The sequence below is a fragment of the Tamandua tetradactyla genome, chromosome 9 (assembly GCF_023851605.1).
Source record: "Tamandua tetradactyla isolate mTamTet1 chromosome 9, mTamTet1.pri, whole genome shotgun sequence".
NCBI classification, from domain to species: Eukaryota; Metazoa; Chordata; class Mammalia; order Pilosa; family Myrmecophagidae; genus Tamandua; species Tamandua tetradactyla.
In genome coordinates, this window is record NC_135335.1 from 189353 (window position 1) to 215090 (window position 25738).

At 48.4% G+C, this 25738-nt stretch overlaps 2 protein-coding genes across 4 annotated transcripts; both read right to left on the bottom strand.

The window, feature by feature from the left end:
• Positions 1 to 1113: 1113 nt before the first annotated feature.
• LOC143646407 (uncharacterized) lies at positions 1114 to 4689 on the bottom strand. Of its 2 annotated transcripts, XM_077115218.1 has the most exons (3): positions 3512 to 4689; positions 2854 to 3038; positions 1114 to 2176 (listed from the first exon to the last, which is right to left on the bottom strand). In XM_077115218.1, the coding sequence occupies exons 1-3, from the start codon at positions 4200 to 4202 to the stop codon at positions 2084 to 2086; spliced, it is 969 nt and encodes a 322-aa protein (XP_076971333.1). In that variant the 5' UTR covers positions 4203 to 4689; the 3' UTR covers positions 1114 to 2083. The 2 variants fall into 2 exon arrangements, with proteins under 2 accessions (XP_076971333.1, XP_076971332.1); XM_077115217.1 differs by having other exon boundaries at positions 1114 to 3038.
• Positions 4690 to 4813: 124 nt separating this feature from the next.
• Positions 4814 to 25738, bottom strand: LOC143646406 (interferon-induced transmembrane protein 3-like). 2 transcript variants are annotated; one of them, XM_077115215.1, is made up of 4 exons: positions 25468 to 25738; positions 24812 to 25026; positions 5521 to 5889; positions 4814 to 5156 (listed from the first exon to the last, which is right to left on the bottom strand). In XM_077115215.1, exons 1-4 carry the CDS (start codon positions 25721 to 25723, stop codon positions 4965 to 4967), a joined length of 1032 nt encoding a protein of 343 aa, XP_076971330.1. In that variant the 5' UTR covers positions 25724 to 25738; the 3' UTR covers positions 4814 to 4964. The 2 variants fall into 2 exon arrangements, with proteins under 2 accessions (XP_076971330.1, XP_076971331.1); XM_077115216.1 differs by lacking the exons at positions 24812 to 25026; positions 25468 to 25738 and adding an exon at positions 6458 to 6649.

Sequence of the window (25738 nt, forward strand, 5' to 3'; positions counted from 1 at the left end):
ACTCAATATCTGCTTTATATCCTCCCTCGACTCATTGATTTGATTTTTTAATTAATTAATTTATTTTAAAAACATATCAACATGCAAACATGGATGTTCTTACCATATGATCATTCCATGCTTGATATATAATCAATAACTCACAATGTCATCACATAGTTGTATATTCATCATCATGATCATTTATTAGAACATTTGCATCAATTCAGAAAAAGAAATAAAAAGAAAAAAGAAAAAAATTTGCACATACTATACCCCTTATCCCCCCTTTCATTGATCACTAGCGTTTCAATCTACTAAATTTATTTTAACATCTGTTCTCCCTATTATTTATTTATTTCTAATCCACATGTTTTACGCATCTGTCCATACCATAGATAAAAAGAGCATCAGACACAGGGGTTTCACAACCACAGAGTCCCATTAAAAAGCTATATCATTATACAATCATCTCGAAGAAATGTGACTACTGAAACACAGCTCTACATTTACAGGCACTTCCCTCCAGCCTCTCCATTACACCTTAACAAAAAGGTGATATCTATTTAATGCATAAGGATAACCTCAAGGATAACCTCTCGACTCTGTTTGGAATATCTCAGCCATTGACACTTTATTTTGCCTCATTTTGTTCTTCTGCCTTCTGGTCAAGAAGGCTTTCTCAATCCCTTGATGGTGAGTCCCAGCTCATTCTAGGATTTCTGTCCCATGTTACCAGGAAGGTCCACACCCCTGGGAGTTATGTCCCATGTAGAGAGGGTGAGGACAATGAGTTTCCTTGTCGTGTTGGCTGAGAGAGGCCACATCTGAGCAACAAAAAAGGTTCTCTTGGGGGTGACTCTTAGGTCTAACTTTAAGTAGGCTTAGCCTATCTTTTGCAGGGATAAGTTTCATATGAACAAACCCCAAGATTGGGGGCTCAGCCTATTGCTTTAGTTGTCCTCACTGCTTGTGAGAATATCAGGAATTCTCCACATGGGAAAATTGAGTTTTCCCCCTTTCTCACCATTCCCCCAAGGGGACTTTGCAAGTACATTTTTATTCATTGTTCAGATCACTCTGGAATTTGCAGGACATCACTCTGGACAAACCTACAAGATCTCATGTCTTACTTAAGGTTCCTTACACTTGTGGAGTTCAATTAAACTGCCCACATAAATTATATTAGAAAATGCACCAGTCAAAATATAAATTTTGTACCAAATAAGCATTTTTTGCTTTAGTCTCACACATAAGTTAAAGTTTTAAAATATGAATTGCACTCTATTTTCAACAACCTACATATTGACATTCCATTGTTCTTCCTCATGCAAAAACATTTTAAAAATTGTACATTTAGTCACTATCATTATACACTCTAGGCATTCCTAGATTAACCATCTCAGTCTTTATCGTCCATCTTTCCTTCCGATTGCATTTGTACCCCAGCCCTCCTCCCTTTGTCATTCTCACATTCAGCTTCATTCAGTGTTCTAACGTTATTGTATTACAGTTAGGTAGTACTCTGCTATCCATTTCTGAGTTTTTACATTCAGTCCTGTTGCACAGTCTGTACCCCTTCAGTTCCGATTCCTAATAGTTGATTTGATTTTTTATGAGGTTTTCCACATCCGTTAAAGCATCTTGAGTTAGTTGTTTCAATTCCTGTATCTCATATGAATTTTTGGTTTGTTCCATTGACTGGGCCATATCTCCTATTTTCCTAGGATGACTCATTATATTTTGCTGGTATCTAGGCATTTCATTTCCTTATTTATTCTGCCGGGTTTTTATTTTCTCTTTTACCTAGAGTTTTCCTGTTGCATGGCTTTATTCTCTATTGTTCTTTGGAATTCAGCTCAACTTATTCTAGACCTCTAGCATGGGTTTTGTTTAATTGATCAGAATTTTTCAGTTTTGTTTTTCTGTTTCATGCCTTGCCTATATGGAACTTTTTTTTGGAGGAGGGTCTCCTCAGATATTTTTGACCCCAGTCAGATTTTTCCAGACCAGAGAGGCCCACATCTCAGGAGGAGAGAGTTGCCAGCATCCCTTTTCCCTGATGGAGAGACCCAGCAGGTTGTCAGATTTTCCTGTGAAGCCACTACACCCTGCTTTTCCTGTCCTGCCCAGCATGTGGCACTCCTCTGCCTGCAGCTTCCCACTTCAACTTCAGCAGACACTCCCTGCCAGGGGCCTGGTTGAGACAGAGGTGAGTTAGTAGGCGGGCTTTGATTGCTTCTGTTTTCCATTTCCGGGGGTCTGAATTCCCTGAACAAGGATTCCACTTGAGATGGCCCCACTCCCTTTTCTTGGGGAAGATACATCCTTTAGGAAATTGTCCACCTGACAAGCTACTGTGTCTTTCAGACATTCCTTAGTTCTGCCCTTGCCTGGGGCAGTGCTGGAGCCTGAGAGTGCTTCCAGTTCTATCTAATGAGCTGTTTTGAGAGTAAAAAAAAAAAAAAAAGTGAAAAAGTGTTTTCAGAGCTGCACCCATGCTAGCCAGGATCGCCAATCAGGAGCTGGAGTTGGTAGGTGGCTCTCTCTGTCTCCAGGCTCCTTGTGCTCCCTTTTCTTAGGATCCAGCCCTTTCCAGTATTTTGTGCTGGCCAACTCAAACAGCCTCTGTTTGTCTCTTTCCATCAGCCCAGCCCCCTCTCTGTCAGGGCAAAACCCCATAGTCCCTTTAGTGCTTACTGCAGGTTTATCTGAGCTAGTGGCCTGTTTTCAGTAGTCAGAATTTGTTGATTAATTCTGCAATTGTAGCTTGGTTGAGCTAAACCCTTGCTGTTGGGAAAGACTGTTTCCTTCCCCCTGGGGAACCAACCTGCTATACCTGTGGGGGAGGGGTGCCGCGCTCTGGGGACTCACGGTTGTGGGTGGGGTCTCAGCCGGTCCACCTGGTCCAGACTGGGGTATGCTGTGCCTTGATAAGCTTATTCTGGAATTCAGTTTCCCTCTGTTCTCTAGGATTCTGTGGTTGACTGGGTGCCTGTTAAGGCTCTTCTTTGGCATTGGTCCATTGGTATTTCCCAGCCACGACAGGCCCAGGGACCCTGCAAGGGGCGCAGAGGGAGCCACAGGTCTTGGGCAGAGGGTCAGGAGAGAGAGCAAAAAGCCCTTTATTCTTACAGATCACCGGGCTGCACTTCCCGTGTTATCCAGCAAATGCGACCTGGGGCTCCGCACCCGTCGCGCTGCGCGGCCCCAACGGGCGGAGGGCGGGGCCCGCTGTGCCTTCCCTGCTGCTCTGGGTTCCGCGGCCGGCTGGGGCCCCCCTGAGCCCGGGCCAAGCCCTCCCGCAGCCGCCCTGCTGCCCCGACGGCGCGGTCGCGGGACGCTGCGGGCGGCGTTTCTCACGGCCTCGGCCGCCCTCCTTCTGCTTCCCGGGCGGCCGCCCTCAGCTGCCCTGGACTCCGACGCCCCACGCGGCTGTTTTGGACAGTTTCTGCCCGGTTCCCGCTGCGTCGGGCAGAACAGCAGTTCTGCCTCCTTCTCCCCAAGTCACCGCTGCGCTCTCAGGACTCACTTCTGTGCGGTCGGGATGAACTGGCTGGTGCTGTGGACACAACCAGCCCGGATCGCAGTGGTCTGCAGGGAGGGCTTGTTTCGTGCTCGGGCTGCGACTCCAGAGGGCGCAGTGGTGGTGGGGCCTGGGTGCTGCACCCCCGGGGGCCCGGCCGGACAAGGGAGCGGACACCTGCTTCCAGGATGGCGGCGGCCGGAGCAGGGGGCGGGGAGGGCGACGCCCGTTCTCTGCGGCTCTGCCCAGAAGCGGCTCCATCGCTTCCCTGCTGCTTGGCGGCCAAGGCAAGGCCCGTGAGCATAACCGAGTCAGGGAGGATGGCGGGAGCGGAGGCTGCAGCCCTTGGCGAGCAGCACAGTGCAGTCGCCATTCCAGTGGGCGCGCATCCAAGGCGCCCGGAGGCTCGCGGGAGGGGGGTCGGCGGGAGGCCAGGAGGCGCCAGAGCCTTCGGACAGCGCAGAAGGCTGAAGAGCAGGGCCTCCACACGGGGGACCCCAGGGAGGGGGGGGATTCGCCATCCAGGGCCCCGACCCCCGCAGCTCCTCGGCCTTTGTCCTCCGCTCTGGCCTCCAGGGCTTTCCCGTTGTGTCCTGACCTCTGGTCGCCTGATGTGGCTGCCCCAGGCCTGGGACAACCGGTTGCCCTTCCCGCGCGTACTGCCTTTGTGCAAAGGGGCCTGGTGGCGCAGCTGCATCAGCACTCTCAGATGTCGGTGTGCGGGGGTGGGGGGTGGGACCCAGGGAGATGTTGGTGCCTCGGTCGCCCGGCCTTCCCCACCACCGACCCAGGTCCACTCCTCTTTCTGCGGCCTCTGGGGTTGAAAAGGAAGCCCTGAGTCTGCCCACGGTGGTGCCCACCTGTCCTAGGGACAGCCCTGGCCCTGCCGCATCCACATTCACTCACACCCCACGACCTCAGTGTGCTGGGGACACTTCCTGGGGTGCTGGACAGCTGACCACCCTGGTTTCAGTCCCAGGCACTCCCCCTCAGTCCAGTGGGGTCTGGGGCCCTTGCCAGCCGCATGCAGGAGCTGGGGACAGAGGTCACATTCAGAGGAGTTCACAGTCCAGGGCCCATGGCTGCGAGACTCCTCAAGGCAAGAGGGCACAGGACACACAGGCATCCCCCTGGCTTGGGGCCAGGGAGGGACGTCCAGAGCCAAGGGGGCTCTGATCCCTGCCTCGCCAGCCCACGCCAGCCCCTGGGCCCAGGAGAGCAGGGGCCACAGTGTTTAGGGGTGACCCTTCGGCTCAGCCTCAGAGCAGGCAGGAGACGCACAGCACTGCCCCCCCAGCAGACATCCCACACAGGAGACACGCAGTGCTTTATTGTGTTCATACGGCACAGACAAGTGTGCCAGAAGCTGGTATAGAAGGGGTTTGTAGGGGCCGGTCAGCACCCCAGACACAGGGTCAGCAGGGGATGGTGCGGGCTTGAGATGGGGGGAGGGCAGCTTCTAGTAGCCTCCGTGATCCTGTCCATACTGTTGAAAAGCACCGTGGGCTACGAGCGCGCCAGTGACCATGAGAACAATGAGCACGATGGCCGTGAGCAGGCTGAAGACCAGGGCGCAGATGTTCAGGCACTTGGCGGTGGACGCGTAGCTCTGGGCCCCCGTGATGTCACCCACCATCTTCCGGTCCCTGGACTGGGGGAGCCAGAACGTGAGGGGACCCCGACAGGGGCCGCTGAGAGCCAGGTGCTGGCTGTCCGCAGGGTCCCTGGCCTCCATGTCCCCACCCACCTGTCACCTCCTGGGCCAGGTCTTCCTTGCAGAGACCAGCAGCCCCAGGACCCGCTGACCTCTGCTGTGGCCCCAGGCTGGACAGTCACCCTCCCGGCCACCAGGTCCCTGTGAGACCCTCTTGCTTTCTGGGAGACCCTAAACTGAAGGTGAGCTCCACATTTCTCTAGGAGGCCGTGAGCCGCTCCCCCATTCCCCCGCGGGCGCGTCCCCGCAGCTCTCTCGGGACCCTCCACCCCGCACCGCACCCCCGCGCGCCCCCGCACACCTTCACGGAGTAGGCGAAGGCCGCGAAGCCCAGGCAGCAGAAGTTCATGAAGAGCGTGTTGAACAGGGACCAGACCACGTGGTCCGGCACGCTGGTCTCGCCCTGGATGCTGATGATGGTGGGCCCAGCAGGGGCAGAGCTGGCGGGGGTCCCCAGCACGGCCACCTCGTGCTCCTCCTTGAGCACCTCGTAGGACGGGGGGAGGCCAGTGTTGGCGCGAGTGAAGAGGGTCTGGGAAGCGCGGCTCATGATGGAAACTGCAGCAGATGTGGAGAGCAGCAGCGCGCAGGGACAGGGCTCAGTGGCTCCTCCCTTTTCCCCGGCAGTTTCGGTTTCCTGATTCCTGCTGAATGCTGGTTTGGAAATCGTCTAGAAATGGAGTAAGGCGGAGCAAAATACTGAGCATCCAATCACTGAGGGCAAGGCCGGGGGAGGGCGCTGGGCTAGGGGAGCCTCCCCACCGGGGTCTGTTCATGGGCGCCGCCCTCCTCATTTCGCAGTGTGGGGCCGTGGGACCTTCTTCTCCCCTCCCTGTTTCCCCCACGCTGGCCCCCAGCCCGCCTCAGAACTCCCTGTCCTGCCAGGACCCCACACTGGCCCCACATTCACGGCCCCCAACGGAGCTCCGCCTCCCTTGCCGCGGGCGCCCCTTTGAGGGTCCCCCCCGTCTGGGCAGCCCGGATTGGGAGGTGCCCGCGGCAGAGAGCGAAGGCAGAATTGCGGGAACCCAGAGACAAAAAAGGATACAAAGTACTTCTTTGGTAGCAGTTTTTGTTGCTTATACGTTGAGATAATATCTCGACTATACTCGGTTTCATAAAATAAACTGCTAACATTGACTTCACCCGTTTGCGCTGCCTTTTTAAAACGTAGCTCCTGGTATTTAAAAAATGACGCTGTGCGCTCGCGCCCCCACTGATCTCCCGCGCTGCACAACCTGGAAAGCCGAGCGGCTGTAACCGGGCGTTCCGCGAGTCCCCCTCGATTCCCCAACTTCACTGCTCAGAACTTCAGTCTCCGCGAGGGGCCTGCCTCTGCGTTCCTCGAGCCACGTCCCTCCGTGTGGCTCGCGAGCCCCTGGGGCTGAGCCGCCGGCGAGAGTCAGGTTTCCATTTCCCTCCGGAAATGACGCTGGAGACCCCCCCCCCCCGCCCTCTTGCCCGCGGCCTCTGCTCTCCACCCAGTCCTACCCAGCCTTATCTCCCCTCTTCAGGCTCTGGTCTTAGTTTCTCTCGCACAAGGGAGTAGGTGCACGTGTATTTTCTTAGAGCGCCTTTTAGGCGAAGGGCGGCACGCTGTGGGCACCTGCGCGCGCGGGCCTGGTGCACCCAGGGGGGTCGGGACCGCACCCGGCTCCTTCTACAGCGGCCTCCCGCACCCGGGTGGACGCCTGCGGGCATCTGGGTTCTTCCCGATGGGGGCGATGACCGGCCGCCGGGGTGGTGGGGTTGGCGGTAGGAGTGGGGGTGCGGTGCGGGCGCTGGTAGGGGTGGGGGCGCTGGTGGAGGTGGCAGCTTCCTAGAAGGAGATGCTGGGGCCAGAGAGAGCTGCGGGTGCCGCCTTGTTAGAAGCGGCCAGATGCGTCCACGTGCCGTGGGAAATGGGACGCCAGGCTGTTCGATTTGCAGTCCTCTACTGATGGGTGAGGAGAACGGTTTTTTCATGTTTGGGAGCCATTTCCATTTGTTTTTTTGTAAACTGCCTGTTTTTCTAAACCTTTTCCCATTTTTCCATTCAGTTTTTGGTCCTTTGCCCCTCAATTTTTAAGATTTCTTCAACTTTTAGGGATATTAGCCATTTATAGTGTATGATCTGAATATTTTTCTCACAATTTGTAGTTGTCTCTTGATTTTGTGTACACTGGATTTTATCGTGAAAATGTTTTTTTAATATTTTTTCATGTAATGTAATGTCATTTTTGCTGATTTGTTGCTTCTGGATTTCGAATCTTACCTAGAAATCCGTTCCTTATTCTGTGGTTGAGGAGGGTTTCACCAAGTGTCCCTCCAGTGTCCGTGCGGATATACTGTGTACATCTCCTGGGGCCTCTCCTGGTCCAGGGAGTGGGGTCCCCATTTGAACTCTGGGGAGGTCTGTGGGTCTCTGTCCTCCCAGGCAGGCACAATGGGTCCGCTGGCTCAGCCCATGGCAGGGCCCTGCCGTCCGGCCCTAGGGCAATGGGGAAGCATGGGTGTGGGTGAGGGTGTGGGTGGTGGTGTGTCCACAGAGCACAGTCTGGGGAAGCCTCTGGGCCCAGCGTGCGTCCGGCTCACCTCCCCCCCCCCCGCAGAGCCCCAGCTGGAGCTGCATCCCTGTCTCATCCGCCCTACCAGGCCAGAGCTCCTGCCCCCCGAGAGCCAACTCTGTGCCACCTGGGTTTTGAGAAAAGAACTAGAGGTCGAGCAGCAAGGAGCCCCAGGCAAGGCCCAAATCGGTCTCCCCGACTTGCAGCCTTGGGGGCTTTCTGTGGACAGGAGGGGGGCGCCAGGGCCTGGAGCAGAGGGGCAGAGACGTGCGTGGGTGGCTCGGTGGGCTTCCCCCGGGCTCCCTGGGGAAGGGCTTCTGCCCTGGGTGCGCCTGCGGCCTGCAGGTCCTCGAAGGCTGCCAGCCCCAGGTCGGGCTCCCTGCTGCAAAGGAAGGTCAAGAGGCCACGCGCGAGCGGCTACCGGGCTTGGGGCAGCTCCCCCTCTGCTCCCTCAGGAGGTTCTGACTCAGGAGGGCGCGGTGGCCCGGGCACTCCCACCCCCAGCCAGACCCGCGACCCCAAGCCCCGCGGTGAGCCCTCGCACACGGTGCTCCGGGCCTCTCGGACCCCCTCACGCAAGGCCCTGCGAAAGCCAGGGCGCCCCTCCCCGCGGGGCCCCGGCAAGTGCGTCACTTCGCGGAATCCAGGAAAGGCGGGCGGGGAGAGGCGTGGCAATGCAGACCCCTTCCCGCCTCGTCCCGCCCCCGCCGCGAGTCCCTCCCCGCTCCACCCCGCCCCGCGCAGATCTGCTTGCCAGAACCAGGGCGCCCCGGGTTTCTCCCTCTCCCCCGCCGCCTGATGCGTGTCGTGGGTCCCCTGGGCACACCGGGGGTCCCGCAGGACACGCGTCCACGATGAGGCCCGAGGGTAACGGGGTAAGCGTGGTTGAGGCGCATCCCGCCGACAGGGTCGAGGGCGCCCCCTCCCACGCACTCTCCAGCACTCGGATGGCCCAGCCGCCCCTCGGCCGCCCTCAGGGTGGGACCCCGACCCCAGGCAGGACGGCCAACCCCTCAACCCGGTCCTGGCAAGACGGGTCCAGGCTGCCGCGGGCGGCTGCCTCCGACCACGTGTGGGCCTGGGGCACCTCATGGCGGCCGCCTGACACAGTGCGACCCCGGGGGGTGGTGGCGAGGGGAGGTAGCCCCCCAGGCGCTCTTACTGGACCTCCACCTTAAGCACTCCTCAGCCCGAGCACGGTCAGGGGCTGAACTGGGCCGGACACGACTCCAGGGGCTGCGGCGCTGCCCAGTCCTGCTAAGGACTTCAGCTCTGTCTGTGCCCAGCCCGCATCTCCTTCCTGAAGAGCCTTGAGCCGGCATGAGGACGCAGGAGGAGAGGGGGAGGTGTGGGCAGGTCGGGCCCCGCACCACCGGAGAGGTTCTTGTTCCCCTTCTTCACCCAGCAGCCTCTGCCCGGCCCGTGTGCGTGGTGGAAGGAGCAAGGGGCTCGCAGCCAGGGTCCCCGGGGGCCGGGGATGGTCCTACTGGGCCCAGCCGGCCCTCAGGGTTGTCTGAACAGCCCCTCTCTAACCCAGGGCGCAGACGCGTCAGGACGCCAGCTTGCCCAGCTGTGCTAAGCTCAGCTCATACCAGGAAGCAGGGATTTGGTAAATGACCCCCCACCCCGCCCCCGACTCATTCGGTTGAGGATTAAGAGTTGGGACACTGACGGGGAACCGGGAGGACCCCAAGGGACAAGCCTAGTGGCACTTTCAGCCAGAGGAGGCTGCAGCGCAAAGGGCCTGGGCAAGAAGGGACTTGAGTGCTGCCAGCGCAGGGAACCAGAGCAGAAGTGGGATGAGGCCAGACCTGGCTTGTTGTGGGCGGGGCTGGGGTGGGGGTTGGGTCTGATCTCCCACGCAGGGAGTGGGACTAACCGGGACAGCAAGAACCGAGAGCCACGGAGGTTGGTGAAGACATTACCTGCCACCACTGCAGGTTCCCAGGAGTGACCACAACCCCCCAGGAGGCCCTCAAATATTTGTGGTCTTGGTGCAACAGGCAGCATTGCTTCCCCAGGGAGAGGGAGAGGCACACAGTGGGCGGCACGGAGGAGGGGGTGAACGGTCTCAGTCCAAGCAGCCAACTGCCTGCCCCAGCCTCATGGTCACCAGTCTCCTTGGTCTGCTTCACTGCCAAAAGGATGCCCACAGGGGCAGCTCAGCTGGAAGGAGCCTGGCAGGTCCTTAACCCCTGTGACCTACGCATGTGCCAGACGATCTGCTGCTCTAGGGCGGTGCATCTCCCTGACTCTGGCGGGAGAGTATCCTGAGATGGGGACTGGGCTGCCAGAGGACAGTCCTTGGGTTGCTGCCTGGAGCCGGGCAGCGGTTCCCATCCTGGGCAGCCTCCTTTGCCCAGGGCCCAACCAGGGGTTGTGGTCCAGGGATGGTGTCCATGCCAATGGCTACAGGTAATGATGGTCTAAAGGCAGCCCTGTCCCAATGGAGAGGTTTCTGCTCCCCCCTTCCCCCCCCCAACAAACACAGGGCCCAGGGGCCGGGGCTGCTCTGGGGCCATGGGGGTGGAATGACTTTGATCGCTGTTACTTTGGCTGAGTCAACATATGTGGCATAGCCTAAGGCTGCTCAGGCATCAAGAGAAGCATGTGACCTTGTCTCAGACTGAAGCCAGGTGTCAGCCTGTGCATTTGCGCATGTATAAGGCCACGCCTGGGGTGCTTGTTGATGGTAGATGGCATGGCAGAACACCTCAGGACCTGCCCTCACGTCTGTCCCCACAGCAGACAGCCACCTCATCAGGTCACAAACACGTGCTCACAGGCCATGTGTGATGGTCAGAAGCTGCCACTCTCAGAGGAATGTGACTCCATGGCCAGAGTGTGAGTGACCATTAATCGCCAGTAGTACCCCAAAATGTTGGTCTAGGCTACATGGAGCCCACTTGCTGGGTTTGGGCAGGGAGGGCTCAAACCTCAAGCTATGTATCTTGTTTCCCTTAAGTCAGAAGGGCCGTCCACTGAAAGGTACCACAGTCCTGGCAGACCACCTGGCCGCCTCGGCATGTACAGATTTAGCACATTAGGCATGGCGGCAGGATGGCCATGCCCAGATGGCAATGGCCCCTCATAGCCATTGGCCACCTGGCACCATTTGACCTCATCTGGGTTGGACCCCTCTTGAGGGCATCAACGACAGTTACATTTCCTGTTGGCCCATGATGGTGGCTTTCCAGAGGGTGGGACCCCACAGAGGGAAGTCTTTAATAAACCACTCAGTCATCACCCAGCTACTCAACCCAGACGTTCACCCATCAGCCACAGCCCAAGAGGCAGGGAAGACATACCGTGGTCCCAGGGTATCTTCTAGGGTGAGGTGATGTTGGCCATCACCACAGTTGATCTTCCAGGGCTACTGCTAAGGCTGGATGGGCAGCTCAGCTTTTGATTAGATTGAGCCATCAGTAAATCAAGCCCAAGCACTCATGCGGATGACCTAAAAGAACCATCCACTGGTAGCCAAAGTTGCCCCTGTCAGGGATCTGTGGAAAGTGTAGTAGCCTTAAAGGTGTGACCACAACCTTTTCTTGTAAGGAGGCCACACCTGTGGACCAGACCTGCTTCTCTTTTGGGTATGCCATTTCCATCCAATAAGAAACCATTGTGCCTTTCCAATTTAGTTGTTGTCATGTGAGTGGACCGCACCCAGGATGGGATTGGCTGGGCTCTGTTTGCCAGGGGTCCCAAGTAAGGTGCTCTCTCTACAAGTGCTGGATAACTGCTCTGTGGAAACTTCCTAATGGACTGTAGAGAATAGCTGGATTAGGGAGTGGTGGGTCCACAACCCCAAGGACCACCTCGGGCAGAGGCTGCCTTCCTTTACTGTAGGTGACAGTAACTGGTGAGTGGTTCGACATGGTCCATATTTTGTATGTAGCACTTGTTTCTATAGTGCCTCATGTACCACTTGTCTCATCCTATTTCTCTTGCTTTGGGACTCCAATTGCATGTATGTTAGATCTTTTGATGTTGTTCCATTGGTCTCTGTGCCAGTTTGAAGCTATTATGTATCCGGAAAAGCCATGTCCTTTAATCCTCATTCACGATTGCTGGGTGGGATCGTTTTTGTGTTTCCATGGAGATGTGACCCACCCAGTTGTGGGTGGTAACCTTTGATTAGGTTTCCGTGGAGATGTGTCTCCACCTCTTCAAGGTGGCATTGCTTACTGGAGCCCTTTAAGAGGGAACAATTTTAGAAAAAGCTTTAGAGCCAATAGAACAGACAAAGCCCCAGGAAAATCATTGAAGAAGCCTGGAGAGAAAGCTAGTAGCCCTTGCCATGTGCCTTTCCAGCTGAGAGAGAAACTCCAACCATTATCAGCCTTCTTGAACCAAGGTATCTTTCCCTGGATGTCTTAATTTGGACATTTTTATAAGCTTGCCTTAATTTGGACATTTTCATTGCCTTAATAAACTTGCAACTAAATAAATTCCCCTTTCAAAGCCATTCTGTTTCTGGTATACCACATTCCAGCAGCTTCATAAACAAAGGCTCTGAGTTTTTTATTTCTGAACTTTTTTCTCTTTGTAGTTCAGATTGCTTAATTTCTATTGCTTAGTTCTCAAGTTCACTGACTGTCTTATGTGATTGCCGCTCTGCTCTTGAGTTTTTCCTGTTTTTTATTTTAGATATTGTATTTTCAGCTTCAGATTTTCCAATTGATTCCTTTTAATAGTTTATGTATCTCTGCTAGTAGTTCTTTTTTTAAAAAGAAATGTTTTTATTGAGAAATCTTCACAAGAACAGTCCATCCACAGTATATAATCAAGGCCTTACAATATCATCACATAGTTGTGTTCTCATCACCATGATTGTTTTTAGAACATTTGCATCATCCAGAAAAAGAAGTAAAAAGAAAAAACTCAAACATTCCATATCCCTTACCCCTCCCTGTCACAGACCACTACCATTTCAATCTACCCAATTTTTTACCCCTTATCCTCCACTGTTATTTATTTTACATCCATATTTTTGAACTCATCTATCCATACCCCAGATAAAGGGAGCATCAAACATGAGGTTTTTCGCAATCATGCAGTCACATTGTAAAAGCTATGTCATTATACAATTGTCTTCAAGAAATCAAGGCTACTGGGGCACAGCTCAACAATTTCAGATACTTCCCTTCAGCCACTCCAATACGTCATAAACTAAAAAGGAATCTCTATGTAATGCATAAAAATAGCCTCCAGGATAACCTCTCGACTGCATTTGAAATCTCTCCACCACTGAGACTTTATTTTGTTTCATTTCTCTCTTTCCCCTTTTGATCAAGAAGGAGTTCGCAATCTTATGATGCCAGATCCTGGCTCATCCCAGGATTTCTGTCCCATGGGATGTCAGGTCCCATGTAGGGAGGAGGGCAGGGAGTTCACCTGCCATGTCGGCTTAGAGAGAGTGCCCACATCTGAGCAACAAAAGAGGTTCTCTGGGGGTGACTCTTAGGCCTAATTTTAACTAGACTTAGTCTATTGTGCTAGTTTGAAAAGATGTATGTCCCCTAGAAAACCATCTAAATCCCATTTCATAAATGCAGAATAATCCCTATTCAATACTGTATGTTTGAATCTGTAATTAGATCATCTCCCTTGAGATTTAACCCTGGCTGAGGGGAAATATGTCCCCACGCATTTGGGTGGGTCTTGATTAGTTTCTGGAGTCCTATAAAAGATGAAACATTTTGGAGAATGAAAGAGATTCAGAGAGAGCAGAGCAGAACAACACAGCCACCAGAAGCAGAGTCCACTAGCCAGGAACCTTTGGAGATGAAGAAGGAAAATGCCTCCTGGGGAGCTTCATGAAACAGGAAGCCAGGAGAGAAAGCTAGCAGATGACGCCGTGTTCACCATGTGCCCTCCCAGCTGAGAGAGAAGCTCTGACTGTGTTCACCATGTGTCCTTCCACTTGAGAGAGAAACCCTGAACTTCATCGGCCTTCTTGAACCAAGGTATCTTTCCCTGGATGCCTTAGATTGGACATTTCTATAGACTTGCTTTAATTGGAACATTTTCTCTGCCTTAGAACTGTAATCTAGCAACTTATTAAATACCCGTTTTGAAAAGCCATTCTGTTTCTGGTATATTCCATTCTGGCAGCTAGCAAACTAGAACACCTACCCTTTGCAGGAAAAAGTTTCACAGGGGTGAACCCCAAGATTCAAGGCTCAGTCTGTTGAATTACTTGTCCCCACTGCTTGTGAGAATATCAGGAATTCCCCATGTGGGAAAGTTGGATATTTCCTCCTTTTTCCTCAGGCCCCCAAGGAGACTTTGCGAAGACTTCTTTATTCACTTCCCAAATTATTCTGGGATAGATTGGGGCATCACATTAACCTGGACAAACCAACAAGATCTCCTGCCCTATTCAAGATTCCATATAATTATGGTGTTCAAATAAACAAACCATGCAAGTTGAATTAGATAACATGCTACCCAAAACATAAATTTTGCACCAAATTAACATCTCTTCCTTTGGTCTCACATAGAAGTTGATGTTTTAAAATATGTACGATATCATCCTTTACCCAGTGTCCTGAGATACCTTAGTCCTATCCAGATCAGCTTCATTCATATCTGTAGTCAAAGTCTGAACACTTTTTCAACTTTTTAAACAGTTTCTATATGGGTACTGCTGACTTTCATCGGCTTCAGAGCTCTGAGTCTCAGGTGTCACATAAATACCCAAATTTTCTGGGAACAGCCAGGATATGCACAAACAGCTCAGTATCTCAGAATTTAGAAATAACAGTTATTATCCTGAATAGGTGTGTTTGCTGTAAGAGAGTACAACCTAGGACCCTTTACAATAGGCTCCAGCCTGATCACCCATGCGCTCAACTTCAGTTCACCCGGTTCTTATGTTATAGCTACTCCGTGTGAGTGAGCCATGTTCATATTTGTCTTTTTGTTCCTAACACTTCATTCAAGATACTGTCTTCAAGTTTCATTCACTTCTCAACTTCATTCCTTCTTACAGCTGCTCAGTTGTTCACTGTTTGTCTATACCATAGCCCCTCCTTCCGTCCCTCAGTCCTTGTACCCTTAGGCCACCTCTAACCATTGCAAATACTGTACCAGGAAACAAACGTTCATTTGTGTCTCTACACTCAGTTCCTCCAGGCATACACTGAGCAGAGGGGTGGCAGGATCCTATGGCAGCCCCACCCCTAGCCTCCTGTGGAACCACCACACTGCCCTCCAGGGGGCTGCACCTCTCATTTCCCTACCAACCGTGCATAGGTACGTCTCTTTCTCTGCATTTTCTGTAACACTTGTTTCTCTCTGTTTATGTTTAAATGGTATCATTCGTACATCACACAATCCAACCTAAGTGTATAGATATGCCTTGCCAGCATAATCTATCTCAAGACATTTCTTCCACAAAGAACCCATACCCCTCCTCCCTGCACCCCCACCTGTTGACATTTACTTTTAGCATAATGCCTTGTTACATTCAGTGGAAGTATGTTACTGTTGACTATAGACCCAAGCTTGCATTGATTGTACTTTTTCCCATATACTATCTGTGCTGGTTTGAGAGGATTGTGTACCCTAGAAAAGCCATGTATTAATCGTGAACCCATCATGTGCAGGCAGCATTTCTTTTAGCCCTTATTCAGTACTTTAAGTTGGAGATTTGATAAGATTATCTCCATGGAGATGTATCCCCACCCACTCCAGGTGGGTCTGATTAGTTTACTGGAATCCTTTAAAAGACCAAGCATTTTGGAGAGAGTCTTTGACAGCCATGACAACTACAAGAGCCCACCCAGCCAGAGACCTTTGGAGACAGAGAAGGAAAACACCCCCCAGGGAGTTTCATGAAACAAGAAGCCTGGAAAGAAAGTTAGCAGATGTCGCCATGCTCGCCATGTGCCTTTCCAGTTGAAAGAAAAACCCTGAACTTCATTGGCCTTTCTGGAGTGAAAGTAGCCTCTTGTGGGTGCCTTAATTTGGACATTTTTATAGACTTTATGGCCTAGAACTGTAAACTTGCAACTTAATAAATTCTCCTTTTTAAAAGCCGTTCTGTTTCTAATATATCGCATTCCAGCAGCTAGCAAACTAGAACACCATCTATTTCCGACACCCTGCAGTGTTGACATTCATTTCCTCTCCCTCTTGCAAAAATATTTCTTGCTTGTATATTTGATCACCATCATTGTCCACTCTAGGCATTCCTAAATGCTTAAAGACCATCTCAGTCTTTATCCTCTATCTTTCTTCTGGTTTCATATGTGTCCCCAGCCCTTGTTCGTCTATCATACTCACACTTTGCTTCATTCAGTGTACTTATACTATTGTGCTACAATCAGGTAGTAGTGTGCTATGCATTTCTGAATTTTTACATTCAGTCCTGTTGTACACTCTGTATTCTTTCAGCACCAATTGCCCAATCTCTACCCTATTTCTATCTCCTGATAACCTGTGTCCTTAACTCTAACTCTCAAAGTTCACTTATTAATGTTAATCCATGTAAGTGAGACCATCCAGTATTCGTCCATTTGTTTCTGCCTAATTTCACTCAGCATAATGTCCTCAAGGTCCATCCGTGTTGTTACATGTTTCATGACTTTACTCTGTCTTATAGCTGTGCAATATTCCATCATATATATATATATATATACACACACACCACAGCTTATTTAGCCACTCGTCTGTTGATGGACATTTGGGCTGTTTTTATCTATTGACAATCTTAAACAATGCTGCTATAAATTTAAGTGTGCAGTTGTCTGTTTTTGTCCTTGCCCTCATGTCCTCTGAGTAGGTACCTAGCAATGGCATTGCTGGATCATATCACAATTCTATACTTAGCTTCCTTAGGAACAGCCAAACTGCCTTCCACAGCAGTTGTACCATTTTATATTCCCACCAACAGTGGATAAGTGTGACTCTTTCTCCACATCCTCTCTAGCACTTGTCATTTTCTGTTTTTTTGATAATGGCCATTCTAGTAGGGGTCAGATGATATCTCATTGTGGTTTTGATTTCCATTTCCCTAATAGCCAGTGAAGTTGAGCATCTTTTCATGTGCCTTTTAGCCATTTGTATTTCCTCTTCTGAAAAATGTCTGCTCATGTCTTTTGCTCATTTTTTAATTGAGTTGTTTGTCTGTTTGTTGTTGAGTTGAAGAATCTCTTTATATATATTCTGGTCACTAAACCCTTCTCTGATATGTGGCTTCTGAGAATTGTCTCCCATTGCATAGGCTGCTTATTTACTTTCTTGACAAAGTTCTTTGAGGCACAAAAGTGTTTAATTTTGAGGAGTCCCCATTTATCTATTTCTTTCTTCAATGCTTGTGCTTTCAGTGTAAGATCTAGGAAACTGCCTCCTATTACAAGTCTTATAAGATATTGTGCTGGTCTGAATTTGTGGTGGATCTCAGAAAAGCCATGCCCTTTGATCCTCATTCAATGTTGCTGGGTGGGAGCATTTTGATTGTTTCTGTGAAGATGTGACCCACCCAATTGTGGGTGGTAACTTTTGATTAGATGATTTTCACGGAGGTGTGTCTTCACTCACTGAAGGTGGAGTTGCTTGCTGGAATCCTTTAAAAGAGGAAACATTTTGGAGAGAGTCCCTTTTTTGGTAGAGCCACGTGAAAGCCAGCAGATGCCACCATGTTCGCCATGTGCCCTTCCAGCTGAGAGAGAAATGTTGAATGTCATTGGTCTTCTTGAACCAAGGTATCTTTCCCCAGATGCCTTAAATTGGACATGTCTATAGATTTGTTTTAATCGGGACATTTTATTGGCCTTAGAACTGTAAACTAGCAACTTATTAAATTCCCATTTTTAAAAGCCATTCCGTTTCTGGTATATTGTATTCCGGCAGCTGGCAAACTAGAACAGATACCTCCCTACGTTTTCTTCTAAATGTTTTGTGGTCTTAGCTCAATGTTTAGGTCTTTGATCCATTTTGAGTTAATTTTTGGATAGGATGTGAGATATGGATCCGCTTTCATTCTTTTGCATGTGGATAACCAGTTCTCCAAGCACCTTTTATTGAAGAGAGTGCTCTGTCCCAGATGAGTTGGCTTGTCCATAGATGAGATATCTGAACACTCTACTAGATTCCATTTGTCAATATATCTATTTTTATGCCAGTACCATGCTATTTTGACCACTGTAGCTTCATACTATGCTTTTAAAGTCAGGTATGTAAGACCTTCCTCTTCATTTTCCTTTCTCGAGATATTGTTAGCTATTCAGGGCAACTTCCCTTCCAAATAAATTTGGTTGTTGGCTTTTCTATTTCTGAAAAATAAGTTGTTGTGATTTTAAAGGGCATTGCATTGAATTTATATATCAATTTGAGTAGAATTGACATCTTAAATATCTTTAGTCTTCCAATCCATGAACACGATATGCCCTTCCATCTATTTAGGTCTTTGTGATTTCTTTTAGCAATTTCTTGTAGTTTTATTTGTATAGATCTCTTGTATCCTTCGTTATATTTGTTCCTAAATATTTTATTCTTTTGGTTACAATTGTAAATGGAATTTTTTTCGTGCTTTCCTCCCCAGATTGCTCATTACTAATGCATAGAAACACTACCAATTTTTGAGTGTTGATCTTGTAACTTGCCACTTTGCTGTACTCATTTATTATCTCTAGTAGTTTTGCTGTGTATTTTTCTGGGTTTTTGACATACAGTATCATATCATCTGCAAAGAGTGAGTGTTTTACTTCTTCCTTTCCAATTTTGATGCTCTGTGTTTCTTTTTCTTGTCTAATTGCTCTGGCTGGAACTTCCAACACAATGTTGAATAACAGTGGTGACAGTGGACATCCTTGTCTTGTTCCTGATCTTAGGGGGAAGCTGCCAGCCTTTCCCCATTGAGGATGATGTTAGCCGTGGGTTTTTCATATATTTCCTTTATCATGTTGAAGAAGTTCTCACCTATTCCTATCCTTTGAAGTGTTTTCACCAAGAAAGGATGTTGAATTTAGTCGAATACCTCTTCTGCACCAATTGAGATGATCAAGTGGTTTTTCTGCTTTGATTTGTTGATATGGTGTACTATATTAATTGATTTTCTTATGTTGAACCATCCTTGCATACCTGGAATAAATCCTACTTGTTCATGGTGTATAATTCTTTTAATGTGCTGTTAGATTCACTTTGCAAGAATTTTGTTGAGGATTTTTGCATCTATATTCATTAGAGATATTGGTCTGTAATTTTCTTTTCTTGTATTATCTTTAGCTTTCGTATAAGGGTGATGTTGGCTTCATAGAATGAGTTAGGTAGCCTTCCCTCCTCTTCAATTTTTTTGAAGAGTTTGAGTGGGATTAGTACTAATTCTTTCTTGAATGCTTGGTAGAATTCACATGTGAAACCATCTGATCCTGGAATTTTCTTTTGGGGAGCATCTTGACTGATTCAATTTCATACTTGTGATTGATTTGTTGAGGTCTGTTTCTTCTCAAGACAATACTGGTTGTTCATGCCTGTGGTAGTGAGATTCATGTGTCAACTTAGCCAGGTGAAGGTGTCTAGTTATATTGCTGTGGACATGAACCAAAGGCATGTGAACATCATGTGTTGCTGATCACATCTGCAGTTGGCTGGGAGGCATGCCTGCTGCAATGAATGATGTTTGATTTAATTGGCTGGTGCTTAAATGAGAAAGCTAAACATAGCATAGCCAAAGCAGCTCATCAACCTCACCTTGGCACTTGCAGCTCAGCCCAAGCCTTTAGAGATGCAGAAAGACATCATCCCAGGGAAAGCTGTTGGAACCACAGGCCTGGGGAGAAGGCCAGCAGAGATCACCTTGTGCCTTCCCACATAAGAAAGAACCTCAGTTGAAAGTCAGCTGCCTTTCCTCTGAAGAACTATACATTCACTAAATAAATCCCCTTTTATTGAAAGCCAATTCATCTCTGATGTGTTGCATTCCGGCAGCTAGCAAACCAGACCAATGCTTTTCTAGGAAATTGTTCATTTCATCTACCTTGTCTAGTTTATTAGCATAAAGTTGCTCATAATGTCCTCTCATTACCTCCTTTATTTCTGTGGGTTCAGTGGTTATGTCTCCTCTTCCAAATCTGATTTTATTTGCATCCTCTCTCTTTTTCTTTTTGTAAATCTTGCTAATTATCCATCAATTTTTTTTTATTAAAGGTTTTTTTTTTTAATTTTTTTAATTTTTTACATGGGCAGGCACTGGGAACCAAACCCGGGTCCTCTGGCATGGCAGGCAAGCACTCTTGCCTGCTGAGCCACTGTGGCCTGCCCTATCCATCAATTTTATTGATTTTCTCAAAGAATGAACTTCTGGTTTTGTTGATTTCCTCAATTGTATTCCATTTCATTTATTTGTGCTCTAACCTTCATTATTTCCTTCCTTTTGCTTGCTTGGGGGTTAGTTTCCTGTTCTTTCTCTAGTTCTCCCAAGTGAACAGTTAATTCCTCAATTTTTGCTGTTTCTTCTTTTCTGATATAGGCACTTAAGGCAATAAATTTCCCTCTTATCAATGCCTTTGCTGCACCCCATTAATTTTGATATGTTGTCTTTTCCTTTTCTTCTGTGTTTTCTCTTGTAATTTTTTTTTGACCCACTGGCTTTTTAAAGATTTTGTTGTTTAGCCTCCATATTATTTGTGAATGTTGTAGCCTCTGGCTGCTATTGATTTACAACAGCATTCCATTTTAATCCCAGGAAGTGCTTTGTATGATTTCAGTTCTTTTAAATTTGTTGAGACTGGCTTTGTGAAACAGCGTATGGTCTATCTTTGAGAGTGATCCATGAGCACTTGAGACATGTATGGTCTCAAGGTGTATCCTGCTGTTGTGGGGTGTAATGTTTGGTAAATGTCTCTATCATATTATTCAAAATCTCTGTTTCCTTATTGATCCTCTGCGTAGAGGTTCTATCCATCAATAAAAGCAGGGAATCGAATTCTCTAACTATTATGGTAGATGTATCTATTTCTCTTCTCAGTGTTTGTTTCATGTATTTTGGAGCACTCTGGCTCAGTGCATATTTATGAATGTTACGTTTTCTTGTTGAATTGTTCCTTTTATTAATACATAGTGTCCTTTTGACTCCTTTAATTATTTTACATTTGAAGTCTAATTTGTCAGATATTCGTATAGCTACTCCTGCTCTTTTCTGATTGTTGTTTGCAGGAAATATCTTTTCCCAACATTTCACTTTTGCTTTCAACCTATTTTTTTGTGCTTGGGTCTAAAATGAGTCTCCTGTAGACAGTATGTAGACAGTAGTATGTTTTTTAATCCATTCTGCCAGTCTATGTTTTTTTACTTGGGACTTTAATCCATTAACACTTAGTGTTATTACTGTAAGGACAGTACTTTCTTCTACCTTTTTTTCTTTTGGATCGTATGTCATATCTAATGTTTTTCCTCTTTTTACCTTTACTGAATGTCTTCATTTCTACACTATTCTCCAGAACTCTCACTCCTGACTTTTCCTCTCTGCCTGTAATGCTCCCTTTATTATTTCTTGCAGAGTGGGTCTCTTGGTCACAAATTCTTTGTCTGAAAATATTTCAATCTCCTCGTTTTTGAAGGACAATTTGGTGGGTATAGAATTCTTGGTTGGCACTGTTTCTCTTTTAGAATCTTAATTAAATCATACCACTACCTTCTCACCTCCATTTCTGATGAGAAAACCACACAAAGTCTTATTGGGCTTCCCTTGTATGTGATGGATTGCTTTTCTCTTGCTGCTTTCAAATTCTCTCTTTCTCTTTGACATCTGGCAATATGATTAGTAAGTATCTTGGAGTACATCTATTTGGATCTATTCTGTTTGGAGTACACTGTACTTCTTGGAGCTGTAATTTTATGTCTTTCATAAGAAATGGGAAATTTTCAGTGATAATTTCCTCCATTAGTCTTTCTCCTCCTTTTCCCTTCTCCTCTGCTCCTGGGACACCCACAACATGTATATTCATGTGCTTCCTGTTGTCATTCAATTCCCTGAGTCCCTGCTCCTATTTTTCCATTTTTTCCCCTATATTTTCTTTTGTGCATCAGATTTCAGTTGACTATTCCTCTAGTTCATTGATCCTTTCTCCTGCCTCTTCAAATCTGTTGTAGGTTTCCATTGCCTTTTTTCATCTTTTCTATTGTAATTTTCATACCCAAAAGTTCTGAGATTTGCTTTTTCAAAGTTTATATTTCTTTTTTTATGTTCACCCAATATCTGCTTTATATTCTTCTTCAATTCATTGATTTGATTTTTTAATTAATTTATTTATTTTTAAAACATATCAACATACAAACATGAACGTTCTTACCATATGATCATTCCATTCTTGATATACAATCAATAACTCACAATATCATCACATAGTTGTATATTCATCATCATGATCATTAATTAGAACATTTGCATCAATTCAGAAAAAGAAATAAAAAAGAAAAAAATTCATACACAATATACCCCTTATCCCTCCCTTTCATTGATCACTAGCGTTTCAATCTACTAAATTTATTTTAACATCTGTTCTCCCTATTATTTATTTATTTTTAATCTGTATGCTTTACTCATCTCTCCATACCATAGATAAAAGGGAGCATCAGACACAAGGTTTTCACAATCACAGAGTCCCATTGCAAAAACTAAACCATTATAAAATCATCTTCAAGAAACATGGCTACTGGAACACAGCTCCACATCTACAGGCACTTCCCTCCAGCCTCTCCATTACACTTTAACTAAAAAGGTGATACCTATTTAATGTGTAAGAATAACCTCCAGGATAACCTCTCAACTCTGTTTGGAATCTCTCAGCCATTGACATTTTATTTTGTCTCATTTTGCTCTTCCCCCTTTCGGTGGAGAAGATTTTCTCAATCCCTTGATGCTGAGTCAGCTCATTCTAGGATTTCTGTCCCATGTTGCCAGGAAGGTCCACACCCCTGGGAGTCATGTCCATTGTAGAGAGGGGGAGGGCAGTGAGTTTGCTTGTTGTATTGACTGAGAGAGAGGACACATCTAAGCAACAAAAGGTGACCCTTAAGCCTAATTTTAAGTAGGCTTGACCTATCCTTTGTGGGGTTAACTTTCATATGAACAAACCCCAAGATTGAGGGCTCAGCATATTGCTTTGGTTGTCCCTCCTGCTTGTGAGTAATTCAGGAATTCTCCACATGGGAAAATTGAATTTTCCCCCTTTCTCACCATTCCCCCAAGGTACTTTGCAAGTACTTTTTTATTCACTGTTCAAATCACTCTGGAATTTATCAGGGCATCACTCTGAACAAACCTACAAGATCTTACACCCTACTCAAGTTCCATGTACTTAAAGTGTTCAATTAAACTGCCCACATAAGTTATATTAAGAAATGCACCAGTCAAAATATAAATTTTGTACCAAATAAACATTTTTTGCTTTAGTCTCACACATAAGTTAAAGTTTTAAAATATGAATTGCACTCTATTTTCAACAACCTGCAGTACTGACATTCCATTGTTCTTCCTCATGCAAAAACATTTTAAAAATTTTACATTTAGTCACTATCATTATACACTCTAGGCATTCCTAGATTAACCATCTCAGTCTTTATCGTCCATCTTTCCTTCCGATTGCATTTGTACCCCAGCCCTCCTCCCTCTGTCATTCTCACATTCAGCTTCATTCAGTGTTCTAACTTTATTGTATTACAGTTAGGTAGTACTCTGCTATCCATTTCTGAGTTTTTACATTCAGTCCTGTTGCACAGTCTGTACCCCTTCAGTTCCGATTCCTAATAGTTGATTTGATTTTTTATGAGGTTTTCCACATCCGTTAAAGCCTCTTGAATTAGTTGTTTCAATTCCTGTATCTCATATGAATTTTGGGTTTGTTCCATTGACTGGGCCATATCTTCGGTTTTCCTAGGATGACTCATTATATTTTGCTGGTGTCTAGGCATTTGATTTCCTTATTTATTCTGCAGAGTTTTTATTTTCTCTTTTCCCTAGGGTTTTCTTGTTGCATGGCTTTATTTTCTGTTGTTCTTTGGCATTCAGTTCAACTTATTCTAGACCTCTAGCATGGGTTTTGTTTAATTGATCAGAATTTTTCAGTTTTGTTTTTCTGTTTCATGCCTTGCCTATATGGAACTTTTTTTTGGAGGAGGGTCTCCTCAGATATTTTTGACCCCAGTCAGATTTTTCCAGACCAGAGAGCCCCACAACTCAGGAGGAGAGAGTTGCCGGCATCCCTTTTCCCTGATGGAGAGACCCAGCAGGTTGTCAGATTTTCCTGTGAAGCCACTACACCCTGCTTTTCCTGTCCTGCCCAACATGTGGCACTCCTCTGCCCGCAGCTTCCCACTTCAACTTCAGCAGACACTCCCTGCCAGGGGCCTGGTTGAGACAGAGGTGAGTTAGTAAGTGGGCTTTGATTGCTTCTGTTTTCCATTTCCGGGGGTCTGAATTCCCTGAACAAGGATTCCACGTGAGATGGCCCCACTCCCTTTTCTTGGGGAAGATACATCCTTTAGGAAATTGTCCACCTGACAAGCTACTGTGTCTTTCAGACATTCCTTAGTTCTGCCCTTGCCTGGGGTAGTGCTGGAGCCTGAGAGTGGTTCCAGTTCTATCTAATGAGCTGTTTTGAGAGCTAAAAAAAAAAAAAAAGTGGAAAAGTGTTTTCAGAGCTGCACCCATGCTAGCCAGGATCGCCAATCAGGAGCTGGAGTTGGTAGGTGGCTCTCTCTGTCTCCAGGTTCCCTGTGCTCCCTTTTCTTAGGATCCAGCCCTTTCCAGTATTTTGTGCTGGCCAACTCAAACAGCCTCTGTTTGTTTGTCTCTTTCCATCAGCCCAGCCCCCTCTCTATCAGGGCAAAACCCCATAGTCCCTTTAGTGCTTACTGCAGGTTTATCTGAGCTAGTGGCCTGTTTTCAGTAGTCAGAATTTGTTGATTAATTCTGCAATTGTAGCTTGGTTGAGCTAAACCCTTGCTGTTGGGAAAGACTGTTTCCTTCCCCCTGGGGAACCAACCTGCTGTACCTGTGGGGGAGGGGTGCCGCGCTCTGCGGCTCTGGGGACTCACGGTTGTGGGTGGGGTCTCAGCCGGTCCACCTGGTCCAGACTGGGGTATGCTGTGCCTTGATAAGCTTATTCTGGAATTCAGTTTCCCTCTGTTCTCTAGGATTCTGTGGTTGACTGGGGGCCTGTTAAGGCTCTTCTTTGGCATTGGTCCATCGGTATTTCCCAGCCACGACAGGCCCAGGGACCCTGCAAGGGGCGCAGAGGGATCCGCAGGTCCTGGGCAGAGGGTCAGGAGAGCAAAAAGCCCTTTATTCTTACAGATCACCGGGCTGCGCTTCCCGTGTTGTCCGGCAGATGCGACCTGGGGCTCCGTGCCCGCCGCGCTGCGTGGCCCCTACGGGCGGAGGGCGGGGCCCGCTGAGCCTTCCCTGCCGCTCTGGGTTCCGCGGCCGGCTGGGGCCCCCCTGAGCCCGGGCAGAGCCCTCCCGCAGCCGCCCTGCTGCCCCGACGGCGGGGTCGCGGGACGCTGCGGGCGGCATTTCTCACCGCCTCGGCCGCCCTCCCTCCGCTTCCCGGGCGGCCGCCCTCAGCTGCCCTGGACTCCGACGCCCCACGCGGCTGTTTTGGACAGTTTCTGCCCGGTTCCCGCTGCGTCGGGCAGAGCAGCGGTTCTACCTCTTTCTCCCCAAGTCCCACCGCTGCGCTCTCAGTACCCACTTCTGTGGCAGTCGGGATGAGCTTGCTCGTGCTGTGGACACAACCAGCCCGGATCGCAGTGGTCTGCAGGAAGGGCTTGTTTCGTGCTCGGGCTGCGACTCCAGAGGGCGCAGTGGTGGTGGGGCCTGGGTGCTGCACCCCCGGGGGCCCGGCCGGACAAGGGCGCGGGCACCTGCTTCCAGGATGGCGGCAGCCGGAGCAGGGGGCGGGGAGGACGACGCCCGCTCTCCGCGGCTCTGCCCAGAAGCGGCTCCATCGCTTCCCTGCTGCT